At 40.5% G+C, this 17,500-nt stretch overlaps 1 protein-coding gene across 5 annotated transcripts in view; it reads left to right on the top strand.

Moving 5' to 3' along the window:
* The window catches only part of anks1b (ankyrin repeat and sterile alpha motif domain containing 1B), a 274,591-nt gene that overhangs the window by 108,010 nt on the left and 149,081 nt on the right, over positions 1-17,500 (top strand). For 4 of the 5 annotated variants that reach the window (XM_063460710.1, XM_063460713.1, XM_063460709.1 and 1 more), the window contains exons 5-9: positions 455-598; positions 7,293-7,368; positions 9,130-9,231; positions 14,872-14,994; positions 15,833-16,020. In XM_063460710.1, coding sequence (XP_063316780.1) covers positions 455-598; positions 7,293-7,368; positions 9,130-9,231; positions 14,872-14,994; positions 15,833-16,020 — 633 coding nt within the window. Of the gene's footprint in view, positions 1-454; positions 599-5,251; positions 5,423-7,292; positions 7,369-9,129; positions 9,232-14,871; positions 14,995-15,832; positions 16,021-17,500 lie in introns of those variants that run through there. The other variant, XM_063460712.1, reaches the window with a different exon arrangement.

The following is a 17,500-nucleotide window of genomic DNA, read 5'->3' as shown; positions in this document are numbered from 1 at the left end:
TCATCGTCAAGCATCCTCTCCAGTTGATGATCCAATGACGAGTGGATGATGTGAAACCAAGGTGCATGATTGGATGGGGCATGAGTGTTTCTGCAGACTGGGTCTATTAATATTACACAAACTAGTGATCTACTGGGCTTCTCCCACTCAATCATCTGTAGGGTTTACAGAGAAAAGACCTGTATGTGCTGTGATATGCGAAGCCTTGTTTTAAATGACCACACCCAACCACACAAGCCCGATGTGTGCTAATTGTGGATGACAAATAATATAATTGCTTTATATTAAAAGGTCCAAGGAGGCTGCTCTGGATTTTAATCCTGCTAATATGGCTACAAAATGAAGCAAGGCCTTCCTTTGACCTTCACTTTGAAATTCGTGTGACAAGTGGCCTAGTTTTTTATATGTTTGCTGTTTTTTGTCATTAACGTGTGGCTGTGTTTTTTGTGGGCAGGTGGTGCGCATGTTGGTGAGTGCCCACCCCAATCTCATGACCAGTCACACTCGGCTACACACTCCGCTTCACCTGGCTGCCCGCAACGGACATCACAGCACCATCCAGACTCTGCTTGAGGCCGGCATGGACGTTAACTGCGTGGTAAGAAGGCACCACCACATTCCTTAATCTGCTGAATTTGTTGTACGCTGTTAAAATGGACAGCTGGACACACTTTGGGATTAGCAAATTCTAATGAGTCGCTAAACAATAACAGCGCCTTCTTATTGTGCTCCAGTCAGTAAGAAAATGAGAAATCTTGTACTTTAGAGGTGTTTACTTTGAAAGTGATATATATTTACAGCAACTGAAACATGTAAGACAAGATATGTTTGCCTGGTAGGTACTTGAGTTTAACATTTTGTTCCTATTATCTGATATAGATTGGATTAAAATAAAAAATTTGTTTTTACAAAACTTGAAAAATTATTTATCCTTTTGCTAAATCTTTCAAAATATCCTTCCTCCTGTCATCTTGCAGTTTTTCTGATTTAATAAAAGAAAATAGAAGTTTTTATTTTTACACATGCAGATTACCACATGCATGGATGCTGGGAAGATTCTTCTTTTGAATCTATGTGCTTCCTTCATCTGTGCGTATGTGTCAGAGAGCATATACTGTATGTATATTTATGTGGTACATGGCTCCTATGGTTTGGTGGTGGGGAAGGATGAATAATTAATTGGGAGAACAGGCTGTAAGAGCGAAAGAAAGAAGAAGAAAGAGGACAGGGTGTTCCAGAGAGGGCCCTCCTTTTACACACCTCTATATTTTCATTAGAGGAAAGGGAAACGCGGTGTCAGTTACAGTATGTGGAGCTTCATTACTGCTTAGTTTCTGATGTGATGCTTGGACCTCTCCGCTCCTCTCACCTTTATATTTTGTCTTTTTGTGTATTCTGAGTTGTCTGGGCGATTCAAATACAATTTTGTCCCGACCCTTTCTGGACCATTTGCTTTTGTGAAGTCTTGTCAAAATGCAGCCACGCTTTGCTGATTTCTTGAGCACTGTTGTCTTTCTCTGGAGAAAAGCTGAACTGTTTGACTTTGATCACTTGTCTTAAATGTAAAAATATAGCCCTTTATTGTATTAACGGGTCTCTTTGGACTTATTACTGGATTGCTCACACCACAAGCTTTATTTTGACCCGGCACAGAAGACCATCACAGCTGATCATTGGCTTAGTGGGCTTGTTAGTTTTTTATCTGGACAGATCATCAATGTGTACCAATAATGGCGCTGTTATTTCAGAATATAAAACCGTTTGTGATTGTTTGTTCATTCATTGTCCAACTATAGATCCATGCATCTTCTTAACTACTTATCCAACTACTTATCCAAGAGCCTGTCTCAGCTGTCAGCTGTTCTCAGGTGGCAACAGTGCTAACTGCTGCAGCTACCTGCTGACCAACTATAGATACTTCTCACATCTCACAGCTTATTATAAGGTCATCACTCATTATATGCTGGCTTGGGGGTTTTGGTGTCTAACGTGCCATTGTGACAGAAGTTGTGTAGTTTAGAACCAGGTTAAATTCATTATTCATTAAAACAGCTGGTAAACAGTTGTATTTGTTCTGAAGTCCTGCAAAGTCAGCATTAATGGGATTGTTTGTTTGAGGAGAGAATGTGGACTGAAGACAAGGCTTAGGATTTACAACTTGTTCTATGTTCCAAGCCGTGCTTATGGATGACTGAAAGAATGAGATTACGCATACTTTGCAGCTAAAGTTCATTTCCCTTTTACAATGTGTAGTTTAGAACAAGGCTTATGAGATTTTTGGCGGAGATTACATTAACCAGGAGTTGCTCTTTTGTATGGAAAGGAGTCAGCTGAGGTGGTTCGGGCAGCAGCTCAGGAGGCCTCTTGAGTACCTTTTGGAGTCTTTCCAGGTGTGGCCAGCTGTTAAGAGACCTCAGGGTAGACCCAGAACTTACTGCATGCACTGTATCTTAAATGGCATGGAGGTCTTTGGATGCCTGAGGAGGAGTGCTGATGCTTATTCTGCTGCCAATATCACCTGACTGGAGATAAACATCAGGCACTGTATGGATATAATTTACTGGGATTAGCCACTTTTATTGGCATATAGAGCCCACTTTGATCTTACGTAGGCTGTACTAGTGAAATGCCACTTTTCTGTCAGTATCAGTAACTACACATTTAATCCCTGAGGTGTCTTAAAATAAGAAAGAAATGTGCAATTTGAATAATACATCTTAGTTTTTCTACATGAAAAAGAAATACTGATTTACTAAATGATTGCAGCGATAAAACAGAAAGTTTTTATTTAAAAAAGCTCAAAATTCTGTTTTACAGTGTTGGACGTTGTTGTTTCACGCTTCTTTACTGGAGTTGGTTCTGTTGGATTGAAGGATTGAAGCCGAAAAGCAGCTCCAGGAGTTTCAGAGCTCAGTCAGAATCTAAAGCCCCCTAAAGCTGCTGATTCTTAATCAATGGACATTTCTGCTTAGAAGCTATAGAAACAGGGATCGATCAGAGTTTGTACACACATGCGACAAAACAATCCTTCAATGCCTTTATATGAAATTTCCTTCAGTGCCCCAGAAGCTTTTATGGATCTAAAACGTGTAGCTGTTGCTATGTGGATCTGAGAGACTCTAGAAGTTAACTTCTGCTGGTGCCAAAATCTGATCTGACTCTATGTTCATTTAACTGCTGAGACATATGGCGTAACAGATGCTACGTTCTCCCTTTTTTTTGTCTGTGTAAAGTACGGTTTATATACAGTATAAATAGCATGTGGATCGAGGAGGGTCTGCGACTACAAGACAAATATGAGCTTTTTTGCCGTACTGTGACAGCGTCCATTAGAATGTGTAGCAAAGAAGAATTTGATGGGCACGGACGTGGATGTGTGTCTGTGTGGATTATATATCTGGAAGGATGAAAACAGTTTGACCTCTTGGATATGAGAATCACTGTGAGGCTCTCACAGTGAGGATATGCATGACTCAGTGGCAGTGCACCTATCTTCTCTGCCTTCTGTCCTTGTTACACGCTGCGGTGTCTGTTTATGCCCGAATGTGTGCATGCCTGCTCAGATCTGAAGAGCAGGGCTGTGTTTCTCTGCAGGGATTTGGCCTGAGGCTCCATGTGTCTAGAGCAGATGAACACTACATGCCTTTGATTTGCCTCATCTCTCTTCACACTTCTGCAAATCCTCCGCTCTCCCCTTTTCTTACTTTTCCTCTCTACCTACTGATCAAGAGCACTGCAAGTCTGATATCTCAGATCTTCTCCTCAGTTTACCCTTGACTTTTGCTCTGCTCGTGTCTGTTGCTGAAAATAATGCATAGTGGCATCGAGTTCTCTTTTGCTCTATTAGCTATCATTATCATACGTTGGATGAGAGTAGCTGTTGCACACTTGGCGAGTAAAATTGGCTCTTTGGTTGGTTAAACTTGATGGTCAATTAGAGTGAGCCTACACATGTCACCTGACCTGGAACAGGGGTCAAACACTGCTCGACTGTAATGGTAGGCATTTCTGTTAAATTGGGTTTTCATTTAATCTCCGTGTTGCACGGTAATTGGACTCTCCTGGTTTTCCTCATAGACTGCACGTAAAAGATGGATATAGCAATAATGATTCCACAGCATTGGCTACACTTTTCAGACCTTACTCTCTTTAATATACAGTTTTTGTTTTTGTAAAAGCCCCATGTGGCTGTTTGCATTTGATGTTCAGTTGCAATAACATCAGGTAAACAAGCAGACTTAATGGCTTCCCTGAAGAGCAAAGGCTTTTTTAATGCCACTTAGGTGAGAAACACAGCAAGTGTCGAGTTGTCCTCTTTTCCCCACCTGCTTTCCGCTCTTCTCCATTTCCCCTCCTCTTGCCTCGCTCGTTCTTTCTCTCTGTATTTTCTGCAAGGCCACACTGTCAGGACTGTACTATAATGTTGACGGTGCAGAGTGGATGCTGTGGGTGACTCACAGATGGCATTCCAAGAATGGAAAGCAAATTGTGCATGTGTGTGTGTGTGTGTAAAAGAGAGAGCGTGTGTGTACAGGTCAGTAATTGGAGTCATGCCATATAGGTCTGTGTGAGTGAGAATGAATAATTTATACAAGCAGCGCACTTTCTCTCTTTTCTCCTCTCTTTCTCTTGCTCTCACACACTCTTTCATCCTCTGTCTGTTCCCATAATAATGTGGGGAAATCCCTACAGTATGGAGGAACGTGCCACTGGGTGACCTATAGCCAAAACAGGGCAAAAGTTTAGTAAAGATACACACATCTTTGTTCACAAACACAGCTGACTGCTATTTCCAACACTGTCTAGCACAAAAATATGCTTTAGGTCATTATTGCCTGCAGTGCAGCTGTTTTGATTAATATAGAGTCCTATTTTTTGTCAAGCACAAGTAAGAGGGATGATGTGAGCATTCACATTCAGACATTTACCTCGTCGTCCCATCATGAGCAGTGAGTGCTACATTTCTGCGTGCTGTCGTTAAACCGATTCATCTGCCTTTCAATTCCAGGAAACTCGGAGTAAGAACTGCCTTCCTTGTTTCCTCATGACATCACTGGATAATCGCTATGGGAAACAGGACAGGAAGTGGTAAAGGAGGTTCAGGAGGGCAAGATGTGTGTACTAGAATAGGGGGTGGATCTCTTCCTGAGATACCACCTCCTCTTTCATGCATGAGGGCAGAGATTTCGTTTTGCAGGGGAGACATCCACATTGTGATAAACTCGCAGGCGCTACAAATTTGACATTTCGTCTGTTTCCACTTTGGATTCACACCTGCGGGATTTTTCCGAGAGATCTGGGCCTTTGACCTTTTGAACTTTTAAAAGACAGAGGAGCTGTCGCATATGGCATTATAGTTTCATTTTGCCATCAATCCCTTCTCTGTGGCGATAACACCTTTGTGTCAGGGGAAACAGAAAAAGTTGAGTATTCCCTGCAGAAGACGATCACACTGATGTGGTGTAGTGTTGCGTCGAGGAGAATTTACTGGCAGTGTATGTATCGGCAGGTCTGGCTGTTGTCCAGATAATTTGTCTTCATTACGGCTGGGACTTCTATTCAGTCCAGGGTTTCATCTGTGTTGTCAGGAAGCCAGCCATGAAGGATGCAACGTGTTCAGCATGTGTGTGTGTGTGTGTGGCTGCGAGTGTGAGACACATGTCTTTGTGTATGTTGAAGTCCTTAGTATCCTCAATGGGCTGCATTGCTTCCAGCAACATGCACAGATTAGTATGTTTAATGTTCCAGAAAGACCTTCAGGATCATGATGTCCTGTTAAGCTATAGAGCAGTAACTTCATCAAAAGTAGAACTAGTTACAGCGTTTCCTTTATTATATACGTTCTGTTTTTGGCTTTATTAGTGGGGTGTGTGTGTATAAGTCTTCCCAGCTGCAGCTAATAGTCCTTGCTGAGGTAGGCATAGCAGTAGCAGTTCATTACCTCCCGTTGGTTCTGGTTGGAGTGGCCCTCCAGCTTGCTGCTCATCTCAAGAGCAGAATGAGTCAACTGGACTGCAGGACGTGAGTCTCAAATAGCTGAATGATGTTGAACATCACTAAAATAGTAATAGCGTCCCTACCTATTGACCTGATCTATTTTTGTAGCTTATTTTTGCTAATTATTCTGATTATGTATGGAAACAATTGACTGAAGCAGAAGTACAGTGTGAAAGTTGATTAAATATAAAGTGTAAAAGGTTGTTGTTTTATTACCCTTGAGAGTTGCTGAACGTGATTTACAAAGCATCCTGTTTTCCTTGGTATCAAATGCAAAACTTGTCCACATATAGCCACGCATTGCTTCCTCCCAAGCACTGACAATTTTTCTCTTTTTCATGAGAAGCATGGAGGATGGAGCTAGTTGTACTGTACGTGTGTTTCCAACAGCAGAGTGCCTTAATAAATGCCATTACTGATATATTAACAAGTACCAAATATTGGCCAATAATATCGGCCCAATACTGGCCCTCCAATAAATTTTAACTTTAGGTTATTTAAAATAGATTTGACTTTAGTTAAATAAAAAAATCTGTGGGGTTTTGTCAGGAAGGGAATCTGTTATAAATGGATGGATGGAACTGTTTGGAGACTGTTTGTTCTTGAGCTGCTTACTCTGCTTACTCTGCCCGCTGGTATGGAAAACATTCCGATGTGTGTGTTTCCACATCCTAGGATATCAGTCATTAGCATCAGCAAAGGATGCTGTAACATAAAAATTCTACACCTAGTGTCTTTAAGTCTAGTTATTTTGGTCCTGTTCACCCTCAGGCTGTGTGATTAAACAGCTGTTCTTTATGTTGTTGGACTTTTTAAATGTATCCTTGTCAGAATAATCGTCTCTCTCATCACTGCTGATATGGGATGAGACACTTACTGGCACCATCCCCGTGCTGGTTTCAGTGTGTTGCATCATATCTGTAATATCTCTATTAGTTGGACTGGAGGCTGATACGGGCCAGCGTAGGGTGAGGGAAAGTGGGACGTTTCCACACAGGCGCCTGCTGCTTGTGTAATGGTTTGAAATCGCTGTGGCCTCACACTGTTTGGAGGCGAGGGAATGTAACTTGTTTTAATCTCTCTGAATCTCTTTCATTTAACTGCCAGCGAGGGGGGGAAAAAAAGATTGTATCAAATCAAAATATTGCCTTTTTGCTCCCTTTTAATCCCAGTTCCCTTTTATTTTTTTGTAATGCCTCTTGTGCTTTCTGGTTTTGATGTCTATTTTTGTCTCCAGTTTCAATTGTTAAAGTGACTTAATATTAATACACAAATGCTATCTCTGTCGCTTGTAGACCGAGAATGGCAGTGCCCTCCATGAGGCAGCTCTCTTTGGGAAGATGGATGTTGTTCGCCTTCTGCTTGACTCAGGTGGGTCTATAAATATACCCCGGCTAAACAAAAACTGTGCGTGTTTCCTTATATGTGTGTTTCCCTTGTTTCTCCCTTTTTTTTTTCAACCTGTGGCTAGATGTTTGGAATTTTGTTTTGTTGTGTTTTCCCTCTCCTTCCCTAAATTGTGAGTCAGTTTGCCCTCAGGTGAACTCCAAACATCTGTTTGCTAAATTCTTCCTCACTTCAAGCTTTGTTATTGTTTTGGCCAGTTTCTCTGCAACTGCATAATTAGGATGTGTTGTCTTATGTCATCTTATGCAATGACTGAAAAAGATTCCCGAAGGTAGAACAGCTCCTGTCTTAACTAGTAGCTCGAAGTCATGTGGGTATAGTTAGTACTTTTACTAAATCAGCCTGGACACTGTTGTCCTTTTGACATCATTGCCATCCTCCACCCACTTTCCTTCAGCACTTCCTGTTTCCTACAGGATTTCCTCTGGGTGGCCATGTTCCTTTTGCCTTGATTTTATTAACATCCTGGATCAAAGCAGGGCTGTACTTGTCAGAGTCACTGAGCTCTAACCCGATATAGCTAAAAATATTGCCTGTCGGTAGGTGGGTTTACTGTAGAGGTGTAGGATGGGCCTCTATGCCTACGAGTAGAGAATGGCTTGTTGGTGTAACTGCTTTATCAAGTAAGCATCAGTCATTTTTTGACCAAAGAAATAACCTTTAGTATCACAGAAAAGGATCATGTGACATTCAAGTTGAGTAGGTAAATGTGGTTATTTCTGTACTTTCTCTGAGCATTGCAACGTCTGAGCTTGGCGGGGCCTCCAGTCGTTAGAGTGTCTGCTACTTTCTGGTCTGCTATTTACTGACCGATCAAATAAAGGCTAAAAAGGCTAAAAAATAGAAAGTTAAGAACAACTAAATAAAAACTGAATGCTATTAAACAGTAAGCTAAGTTTAGCACAACTCTGGGACATGACGAGCATTAAACAGCAAGCCGTTATTATTATAATACATTTTTCTTTTAAACACATTTGTTATTTTTGATAAATAAAAAGTTCAAAATATTTTGACCTTTTAGACAAAGCCAGGGAAGCTGTTTTTTACATCTACAGTTCCTTGAAGCACTAATCACATTGCAGACTTCATTCATAAATATACAAACCACATGAGAAATAAGGAGGGAAAATAAAAACCTGAAATCAAATCAAATCAAATCAAATCACTTTTATTGTCACGTCACATGTGCAGGTACACTGGTACAGTACATGTGAGTGAAATTCTTGTGTGCGAGCTACCAACAGAGTTGCTTGTGAAATGCTAACTTAGGTGTAAATGTCTTATTACAGTTTGATACATTTCTGATGGTACCCAGTAGAACGATTGGAATGACATTTATTTTTCACATATGGCCTATTTGATATTGTGCATCAGTCTCTGAATGCGGTCTTTTTATGTGTCATTGTCTGAGATTGTGACTTAGCATTGCAAGAATGTGTATTTGTGAGACTAATTTGCATTCATCTACAAAACATTCGGGTTATAATCTTGGAAAAAATGCTCACTGGTGTTTCTGACTGAGTGGTGTGTTTACAGATCTGACTTCATATTTATTTTTGTATACTGCGCTTGAATGTGTTTAGTTCTGTGTATCTGCGGTGAAGGTGAATTATCATGAGCAAGCCTGAGTAGGTCCTGTATTGTTAGACTAAGTAATGGGTGTTGACTTTTTCCCTCTTTTTCTTGTATTTTATGCACGTTTTCTTGTGTGTGTTTGTGTGTCAGGGATCGACACCAATCTAAGAGACAGCCAAGGAAGAACGGCTCTGGAGATTCTGAGGGATCATCCTGCACCAAAATCCCAGCAGATCACTGCTCTCATCCAAGGTAAAGACGCACACACTTTTGATTTAGATGAATTGAGAAAGTGGGGCATTTCAGGTGTAAGAATCTTATATAAGTTCACTAAATATATAACAACAAAAAGAAGATTTAACAGTTCACCAGCGACAATGGAAGCTCCTGTATGTGTTTAGTTTGTACAATGGGTGAATGCACTGTTACTGTTAGCCTTGACTTGTTTTCTTTGTCTCACTGGTTTAGCTGGATTTTAAATAAGATTCTTATCAATAAGATTCTGGAATGAGTTTCAGTGGATAAATAGCACTATGGTATTTCTGATGACTACTGTGCAATAAAGTCCATATCTAAACTACTTAAGAACCCTTATAATAGATGTTCTCCAGCAGTGTATAAATGAATACTAATATCGACACACATTGTGAAGGAGCAGTCAGACCTTGATATGCCATAAAAGGTCAGACTTACATCTTCATATTGGATTTTGCTGCTTTGCTATTTAATAGTAGTTTCAAACATCCCGACTTGTCAAAGCAGGAAAATCCCTTGTTAAAATCCTTAACGATGGTTGAATTTGGAAAAGGCTCAGCTAACTGGAATGCACCAGTCATCACAGGCATCAGTTTCATTTTTGCTTTTCTTGCTTTGATGAGTTGAAAAATTATCTGCTCTGACAAGAGTTTCTACTCTTGTGAAGTTTAGAACCACGAGCTATGATGAGTGAAGTAAATGATGCCTTTCTTTGTGGACTTTTTGCCCCTCTGCTGTAGTTTCCGTCCTAAGAAATGCATATGTTTGGTTTATGGTGGCTGATTTGGTCGATGATCTGTCCTTGGTGTACTCTGCTTTTGATAGTTTCAAAATAAAAGTGGGAGTGCTAGGAAAAAGCATTTGCTCCCTATCAGATTTATACTTTTTTTTCATACTTTCATACTTTTTTTTTCACGTTTCAGATCATCAGACAAATTTTAATATCAAATAAAGATAACCGAAGTAACCCTTGTTAAATCATTAAATAAGTGGCCCAATTACTGCCAGACAGTGGACCAATGAGACAAAAGTTGAACACTTAGGAAGGTTTGATTCCCGTTACATTTGGCATAAAGCTGACGCAGCATTTCACATAAAGAGCATCACACCAATAGTCAAACATGGTGGCAGTAGTGTGATGATTCAGGGCTGCTTCAGGGTGACTTGCTATAATCGATGGAACCATGAGCTATGCTCATGAAGGAGAATGTCCGGCCACCAGTTCATTTCCTGAAGACGGTTTTGGAATTGCCTTTTCAAAGTCAATTCCAAAACCTGATCCCAATAAGATGATTTGACATGCTGTCCAAGCTGGACAAAGATAACCAATTTACTCAGGTTATCTTTGTCTAAAACTAAAATGTCTTTGATCTGAAACATGTAACTGAAGGTTCTCAGTCATCCAGGTCATGGTAGTTTAAGGAGCTTGGAAAGAAAAACGTCTGGACCTTTCACCCCTCATCCGAGACGCTTCTTCAGTTCTAAGTGCAAATGGTGGAGAGTGATGAATATGCAATGCACCTATACACTTCTCTAAATATGGCAACTGCTTCTCTGATAACGCTAAACTCAGGAATTGCAAATGGGTGAAGTAAAGGTAATCTTAATGTTTTTAATACGCAGTTTATAGTCTATGTTTAGGAGTTTTCAAAATGATCGAGGCTGGAGGAGTACTGCAGTTATATCCAGCTATACTGTAATTTATGGCCCAAAAAGAAAAAAGCATACTGTCATTTTCAGTGTCTTCACTTTATTCCACCTGCCATTAAGATCCCTGTTTTTGCTCTTGTCCTCGCTGCAGTGGGTTTTGTGTGCAACCAGTGCTTGTTTGTGTGAGTTTGTGCCGCAGTCCCCGCGGACCCAAAGATTCTCCATATTGCACCTTCTAAAGACAGTTTTATCCTGAAGTGATTATGAGGTTCAGTTTGAACGCTTTAATCTGTGGCTTGGAGGCCTTCGCTATCTGTCATTGTGTAGTCTGTGGGTGTGGGTTAGGCGTGTTGTTGCACATGATTTAAAGAGAGTGAGATAAAGACAGACAGGATTGGAGGGATAGGCGAACGAGGAGAGCCTAAATTAACCGCTAATCAGTCTTAACTAGGAGACAAAGATAGAAAGGGGAGCAGAGACTGAGCCCCAGGAATGTAACAAATCGTCCACGGTTAGAAAATAACAGACAGAAAGCTGACATTAAACCAGGGAATGCACAGCGATGCAAAGGGCAGAACAATTTAGATGTAATTAGTGATTCAAGTTTCCTATTTCAAGTTTAGCACTACAACAATTTGAGGCGTAAACAAATAACAAAATCAGGGAAAATTGTCTACATTTGTCTTGTGTTTTAAACCTTAACATGGAGTTGTTGCTTTATTATCCTTCTACTTGCTTCAGAGTTACATATGTGAAGTGGAAGTGGTTTGTTGTTGCGAAGAACCCACCCACACATCTTGAAAAATTATTTCACATAGCTAGTTGCTCTCCTCTCTGCGAAATATTTTTTAGTTTTAGTTCTCTTTTGTGATTCACTTCTTCAGTTCATAAAGCGGCTTCCAAACCCAACATCTAAAGCTTCTGCGTAATTTGTTTTTTGCTAATGAAGAGCAGTGAGCTTTATTAACAGAAATGGTCTGCGTCTCCACTACATAACAGAATAGGACTCTGTTCAAGCCCTTTATTGAAACTACATGATGTACACTCAGCACTTTATTAGGTACACCTCAGCAGTAGTGGGTTAGAACTGCTTTTTGCCTTCAGCACTTACTGAATTTTTCGAGGCATAGATTCAATATTGCCCTGTTCCACTACATCCCAAAGGTTCTCTATTGGATTGCGATCTGGTGACTGTGGAGGCCCTTTGAGCACGGTGAACATTTGAGTACATGTTCCAGAAACTAGTTTGATATGATTTGAGTTTGTGAAATGATGAGTTATCCGGTTAGAAAGAGCCATTAAAAGATTGGTACACTGTGTCCTAAAGGAATGGACATGGTCAGCAACAATACTCAAGGCTGTGGTGTTTAAACATGATTTTGTGGATTGGTGTGATGAGTCCTTCCTTTCACTAAATATGTCAAAAACTAAAGACATGATTATTGATTTTAGGAAGTCCTCTTATAGCTCATCACCTACTCTCATTAAAACTGCTGATATTGAGATTGTTGAGAGTTTCAAATATCTAGGTGTGGTACTTGACCATAAACTGTGTTTTGAATCTCATGCTGATGCCATTACTAAAAAAGTTCAATAAAGACTGTTCTTTTTAAGGAAAACAAGCTCTTTTAATGTCTCATCTGAGATGTTGTCTGTGTTTTATAGAAGTTTTATCGAATCTGTGATGTCTTTTTGTATTGCTGCCTGGTTTGGTAACCTGACGGTGAAGAATAAGAATCGGTTGGGTGTTTTGGTAAAAACTGCTAGCAAAATTTCAGGGCGCTGGCAAGATGGACTTTTGGCCATTTACAATAAAAATGTGCTTAGAAAGGCTCATGCTATTGTTAATTGTTCGAACCATCCACTTCACAGTGAGTTTGAGTTGTTGCCTTCCGGCCGCTGTTTTAGAGTACCTCTGAGGAAGACCAAAAGACTCCAGACTTCTTTTATCCCTACTGCATCCTGTCTCCTAAATGCCATATAACTGTTCAGGGATTTTCTACTACTATTATTGTCATTTTATATTATTGTTTTGTTTACTTTTATCCTGTTGCTAAACTAATTTCCCTTTTGGGACAATAAAGAATTTGAATTGAATTGAATTGAAACAATGCCCAGTTGGACCCCCCCATCATAACACCAGGACCAGCTTGAATTTTTGATCCAAGACAGGATGTCCATGTTATTGACTTCAGATTCAAGACAGTCGAACACCAGGCCTGGTCGCCAGAATCCTTTAGAAAATGTGAAGGACATACATTTTGGACTTTCAAACGTTTTTCAGCTTTTCCCTCTGATACAGACCTCCTACATTGACATTCATATTAAACCAACATAAATAAGTGATCGTTAAACAGTTAAATGACAGAAAACTAATATATGTAAATCACCAGTCCTTTTATGCTAACCAAATGCTGTATAGCCTCTGTAGCAGCACCACCTACTAGATTCTTGCTCCCTGTTTTGTACACCTACTCCTAGCATTAAGCTTTATTTGGTATATTTGGGATTTCCTCTACAGTTTAAAATAACTTCTGCGACCCTAATTTGGATAAGCAGAAGAGAATGGATAGAGTTTAAAATAAAGTTCTGTGGATTAGCTTGTTTACACACTTGTATTTACAAGAATGAAGAGTGATTATGTGGATAACTGGGGTTGAAGATGTCAATACAGTGCAGCTGTCTGGACTTAATTCGGCATCCTTAGCTGTTCACATCCCGAACTGTGCATATAGAATCACAGTTTGAGGGGAATATTTGTTAATATGCACACAAGTGAGGCTAGAAAATATGTTTATGAAATGAACGTAGCTTTTTAAAAGTCAAAAATTCATGTCATTGTGGATATTGGTCAGAAATGGCAGCCGTGAAAAGCTTGTCTCTCTAAATTAGAAGTGCAAACAGAGATTTGGACTTCAGCATAAATTGGAGAGCGAATGTGTGTGAGAGAGAGGGAAAGGACGCAGCTGTGACTCAGTGAAAAGATCAGCTGCATGCCATTTCCTGTTGGAGAGGAGATGGAAAAGGACACACACACACAAACACACACACACAGACAGAGACGCAAAGAGCAGAATACTTGTCATTTACTCAATTGTACCAGTCGAGGGACTTTCTGGTTGCCGTAGGCACCTCGTTATGAATAGATTCTCATTTGATTCACAGCACACGATTCATCCGACTGTTTGAATTAACAAGTTCATTTTGTACTGCCCATCAGCAACTGGTTGTGTACTACAGTTCAGTGGATTATTTTATTATTTTATAAAGACACTGCACTTTATGTTCTCTGCTGTTTATGGAACTTAATAAATCTGTCGGAGCATTTCGTCTTTCTTTTTAGAGTCGGATGCAAATTCCAGTACTAAGTGTAGCTGTATGCAAATGTGGTTGTTCGTCATAACTACTGAGCTGATTGCCACTATTCATAATAATGAAAATATACCCACATGCACAAACACTCCTCCTGACATTATCCGGCTCCCTCATTAGGACTCTGCAGAGAATTTGCCACCTAATTTCTGTCTGCAAGTGTATTCGCGTGCTTTGCCTGAGTTAAGCAAGTGTTGAACTTTGTTTCTGGCCCTTCACCTGAACCCTTTTCTCCCCTCCTCTTCCTCTTTCCTTCCCTAGCCACATAATTTGTTCTGTTTTACCTTCATGAACAGCAGATTGCTTTATTAGCAGAAGCTGTGAAGTGAATTTGCGGTGCGGGGAAAAGTGTGAATTGAATGCAGCTCAAGCTGTTTACAATACTGATGGCTGTGCTATTATATTGATCCGGTAAAATGCCTCTGAAATGATTTTTTTCTCTCTTGCTCTCCCTCCTCGATCACTCTCCAAACTCTTCCTCCACTCTGTGCCCTTTCTGCTCGTTATTCCCGTCTTCCTGGCATATTTTCACTTTTCCCTTAATTCACATTGCTTTCATCTTGTCTGCTTCATCGTCCATTTTCTTAATTCCCCGCTGTTTCCACGTGTCTGTAGAATATATGATGGATGAGATGGAGAAGCTAAGCATCCTGGAGGAGCCTGTCCGCGCGTGTCCTGTCCCTACACCTCGAACTTCTGTTCCCTCGCCTTCCGCGTCCCCTTCACTGAGACACAAGAGTAAGTATGCAGACAGATTCATGTGACACAATACAACTGAAGTACTTGACCGTGAGCTCTGAGGTGACTAAATACAGTTTTTTTAGTTCTAAAAAGAGGAAGTGGTAGAAATAAAGACAGAAACCGGGTGTAGACATGTGAGATAACAACAAATAACAACCTATGTAGCACATTCCTTTATGCATTCTGCACAAAGGCTTACAATATGTTTAGTAATATACCCGAACAACTACAAAGGCGTTTGTATAAAGCATTTATTTATATAAATAAGGGAACATTACAGACCAGTCCATCATCCAAATGCACGTGTCCAGTTTACTCTAAGAACAACGCCACTAAACTTGATTGGAACTATTGTTTACTTTTTGCAATATGGGCTGAATAAAGCCATGGAGAGCAGCTCCTTTAGTGGAGAATAACAGTCACTGCCACTCCACACTTACCTTGTCCAGCACTGCCCCCTGTGTTACAAATATGACATTGCAACCTGCTGAGTGTGTGCTGATCTGCTCTCCTCTCAGTGATTGTCAGCAGATCCCATAATTACCTTGATTACCTAGAGAGTCGTGAAGGGAAGCGGGAGGAAGTGATTAGCACAGTGTGCCTTAATGCGACACAAAAGCAAAGCAGGAAGCAGACGGGGGAGGAGTTTTGTGTCTGCCAAACAGTTAATCTCACAATAAATCAGACAGGCGTATAAAAGATTTTCCTCCACCTTTTTTGTCTTTGTTGTTTTGGTGATAAAATGAAAAGAAAGTAATTTTATATTTGCTGGCGTACCCGGTTTGAGAATAACTGGCTTCATAGATACGGATCACATTTCTTACATTCTCCTCAGATGATGCTGTGACAAGCGAGCTGTCCAAACTGCTTCATGAGATCAAAAAGTGCCGGGATAGGGACTACTCATTCGAGGAGCTCTGCCACACCATCTCCTCCCACTCTATGGACAGCTTCGGTAGCGGGCGGCTGTCCGATGAGGAGCGCCCAGATCGACCCAATGGCACTCTGACCCGAGTCAGCAAGGTACACCACTAGGCTATTACAGAGGCGTGGTAAATTTTGGTTGTGGTGTTTGTTTCTCCTTTCTTGGTCTGCTTATGTAAATGCATTTTGTGGGAAGTAATGAGCCAGGCAAAAATGGAAAAGGGCACTGAGGTAGTTTGCAATTGAACACCTCGTTGGTAATTAAATATTCCCACACCAGAGTTTAAAGTTGTGCTGAAAAACTCCTTGCCAAAAAGAAAAACTAGTAATGCATTTCTACTTTTCTGTTAATTGACATTTGACTATAATGATGGTTAACTCAAAAGTAAATGTCCGGGCCTTATTCCAGTTTCTTAAATACAAGAATTTAGTGGTTTTGCAGCACTTTCTCCTGCTGTCTTTGGAGTTTGATTTATGCCCCTAAATATCCCTTTAGTTGGCTGCTTTTTGCTGGCCTGCTTTCTGTTTTACTCGTTCTTTTTTTCCCCGTTTTAGTAAACAGATAAAACAAATGTGCAAATGTCAGTGAAAATCTGCCAAATGAAACTAGGTAGTTTATGGTTGCAGTTTCAGATAAGATTGGTATGAGGTCACTGGCTCAGAAAGTCTTAATTTCAGGAGTGACCGAATTGCAATCAGTCCCTACAATAATGTCTGTGTTGCTCTAGAATAAATTAAGACTTAAAAATCAATAGAAAAATATTTTGGCTCTGAGTAAAATGTTTCTGCCACATCTATAAATGTTTGACTGCAGGCAGGCTCTATCTGTTTATCTAAAAGAATTTCTCTTCAGGCTTATCAGCTCTTATTTAGTCCTTCAAGATGTTTTATCTCACTGCACACAGGGCCCAGCTGTGCTGCAGATCTCCATTTACTGTCAAGGCCATTTCACTGGGTATTGTTCAGCTGCTTGTTAATACAAATATCGAATCGGCCAGTCACATGGCAGCTACTCAGGCATTCAGACACGGTCAAGATGACCCGTTGAAGTTCAAATTGAGCATTAGAATGGGAAAGAAAGGTGATTTGAGTGACTTTGAAAGTGATATGGTTGTTTGTGCCAGCTAGGCTGGTCTGAGAAAAAGGAGAAAATATCGAGCGAGCGGTAATTCTCTGGGCAAAAATGCTTTGTTGAATGCCAGAGGTCAGAGGAGAAGGGCATGTCTGCTTCGAGATGATAGGAAGGCAGCAGTGACCGACATAACTACTTGTCAGAACCAGGATATACAGAAGAGCATCACAGAGTGCACAACACTTTCAGCCTTGAACCAGATGGATTACGGCAGCAGAAGACCACACCGGGTTCCGCTCCTGTCAGATAAGAGACACAGGAAACTGAGGTTACAGTTCACACATGCTTACCCAAAAACAGGAAGAGAAGATTGGAAAAATGGTGTCTGGTTTGATGGGTGTCGATTTCTGCTGCAACATTCTGTTGATGGGATCAGATTTAGCTGTAAATGGCATAAAAGCATGGCTTGCATCTTGGCATATCTCAGTCTAAGACTCGAGATTCATG

This window comes from Pelmatolapia mariae, linkage group LG17, assembly GCF_036321145.2.
Source record: "Pelmatolapia mariae isolate MD_Pm_ZW linkage group LG17, Pm_UMD_F_2, whole genome shotgun sequence".
Lineage (NCBI taxonomy): Eukaryota > Metazoa > Chordata > Actinopteri > Cichliformes > Cichlidae > Pelmatolapia > Pelmatolapia mariae.
This window is presented reverse-complemented; position numbering and strand designations above follow the sequence as displayed.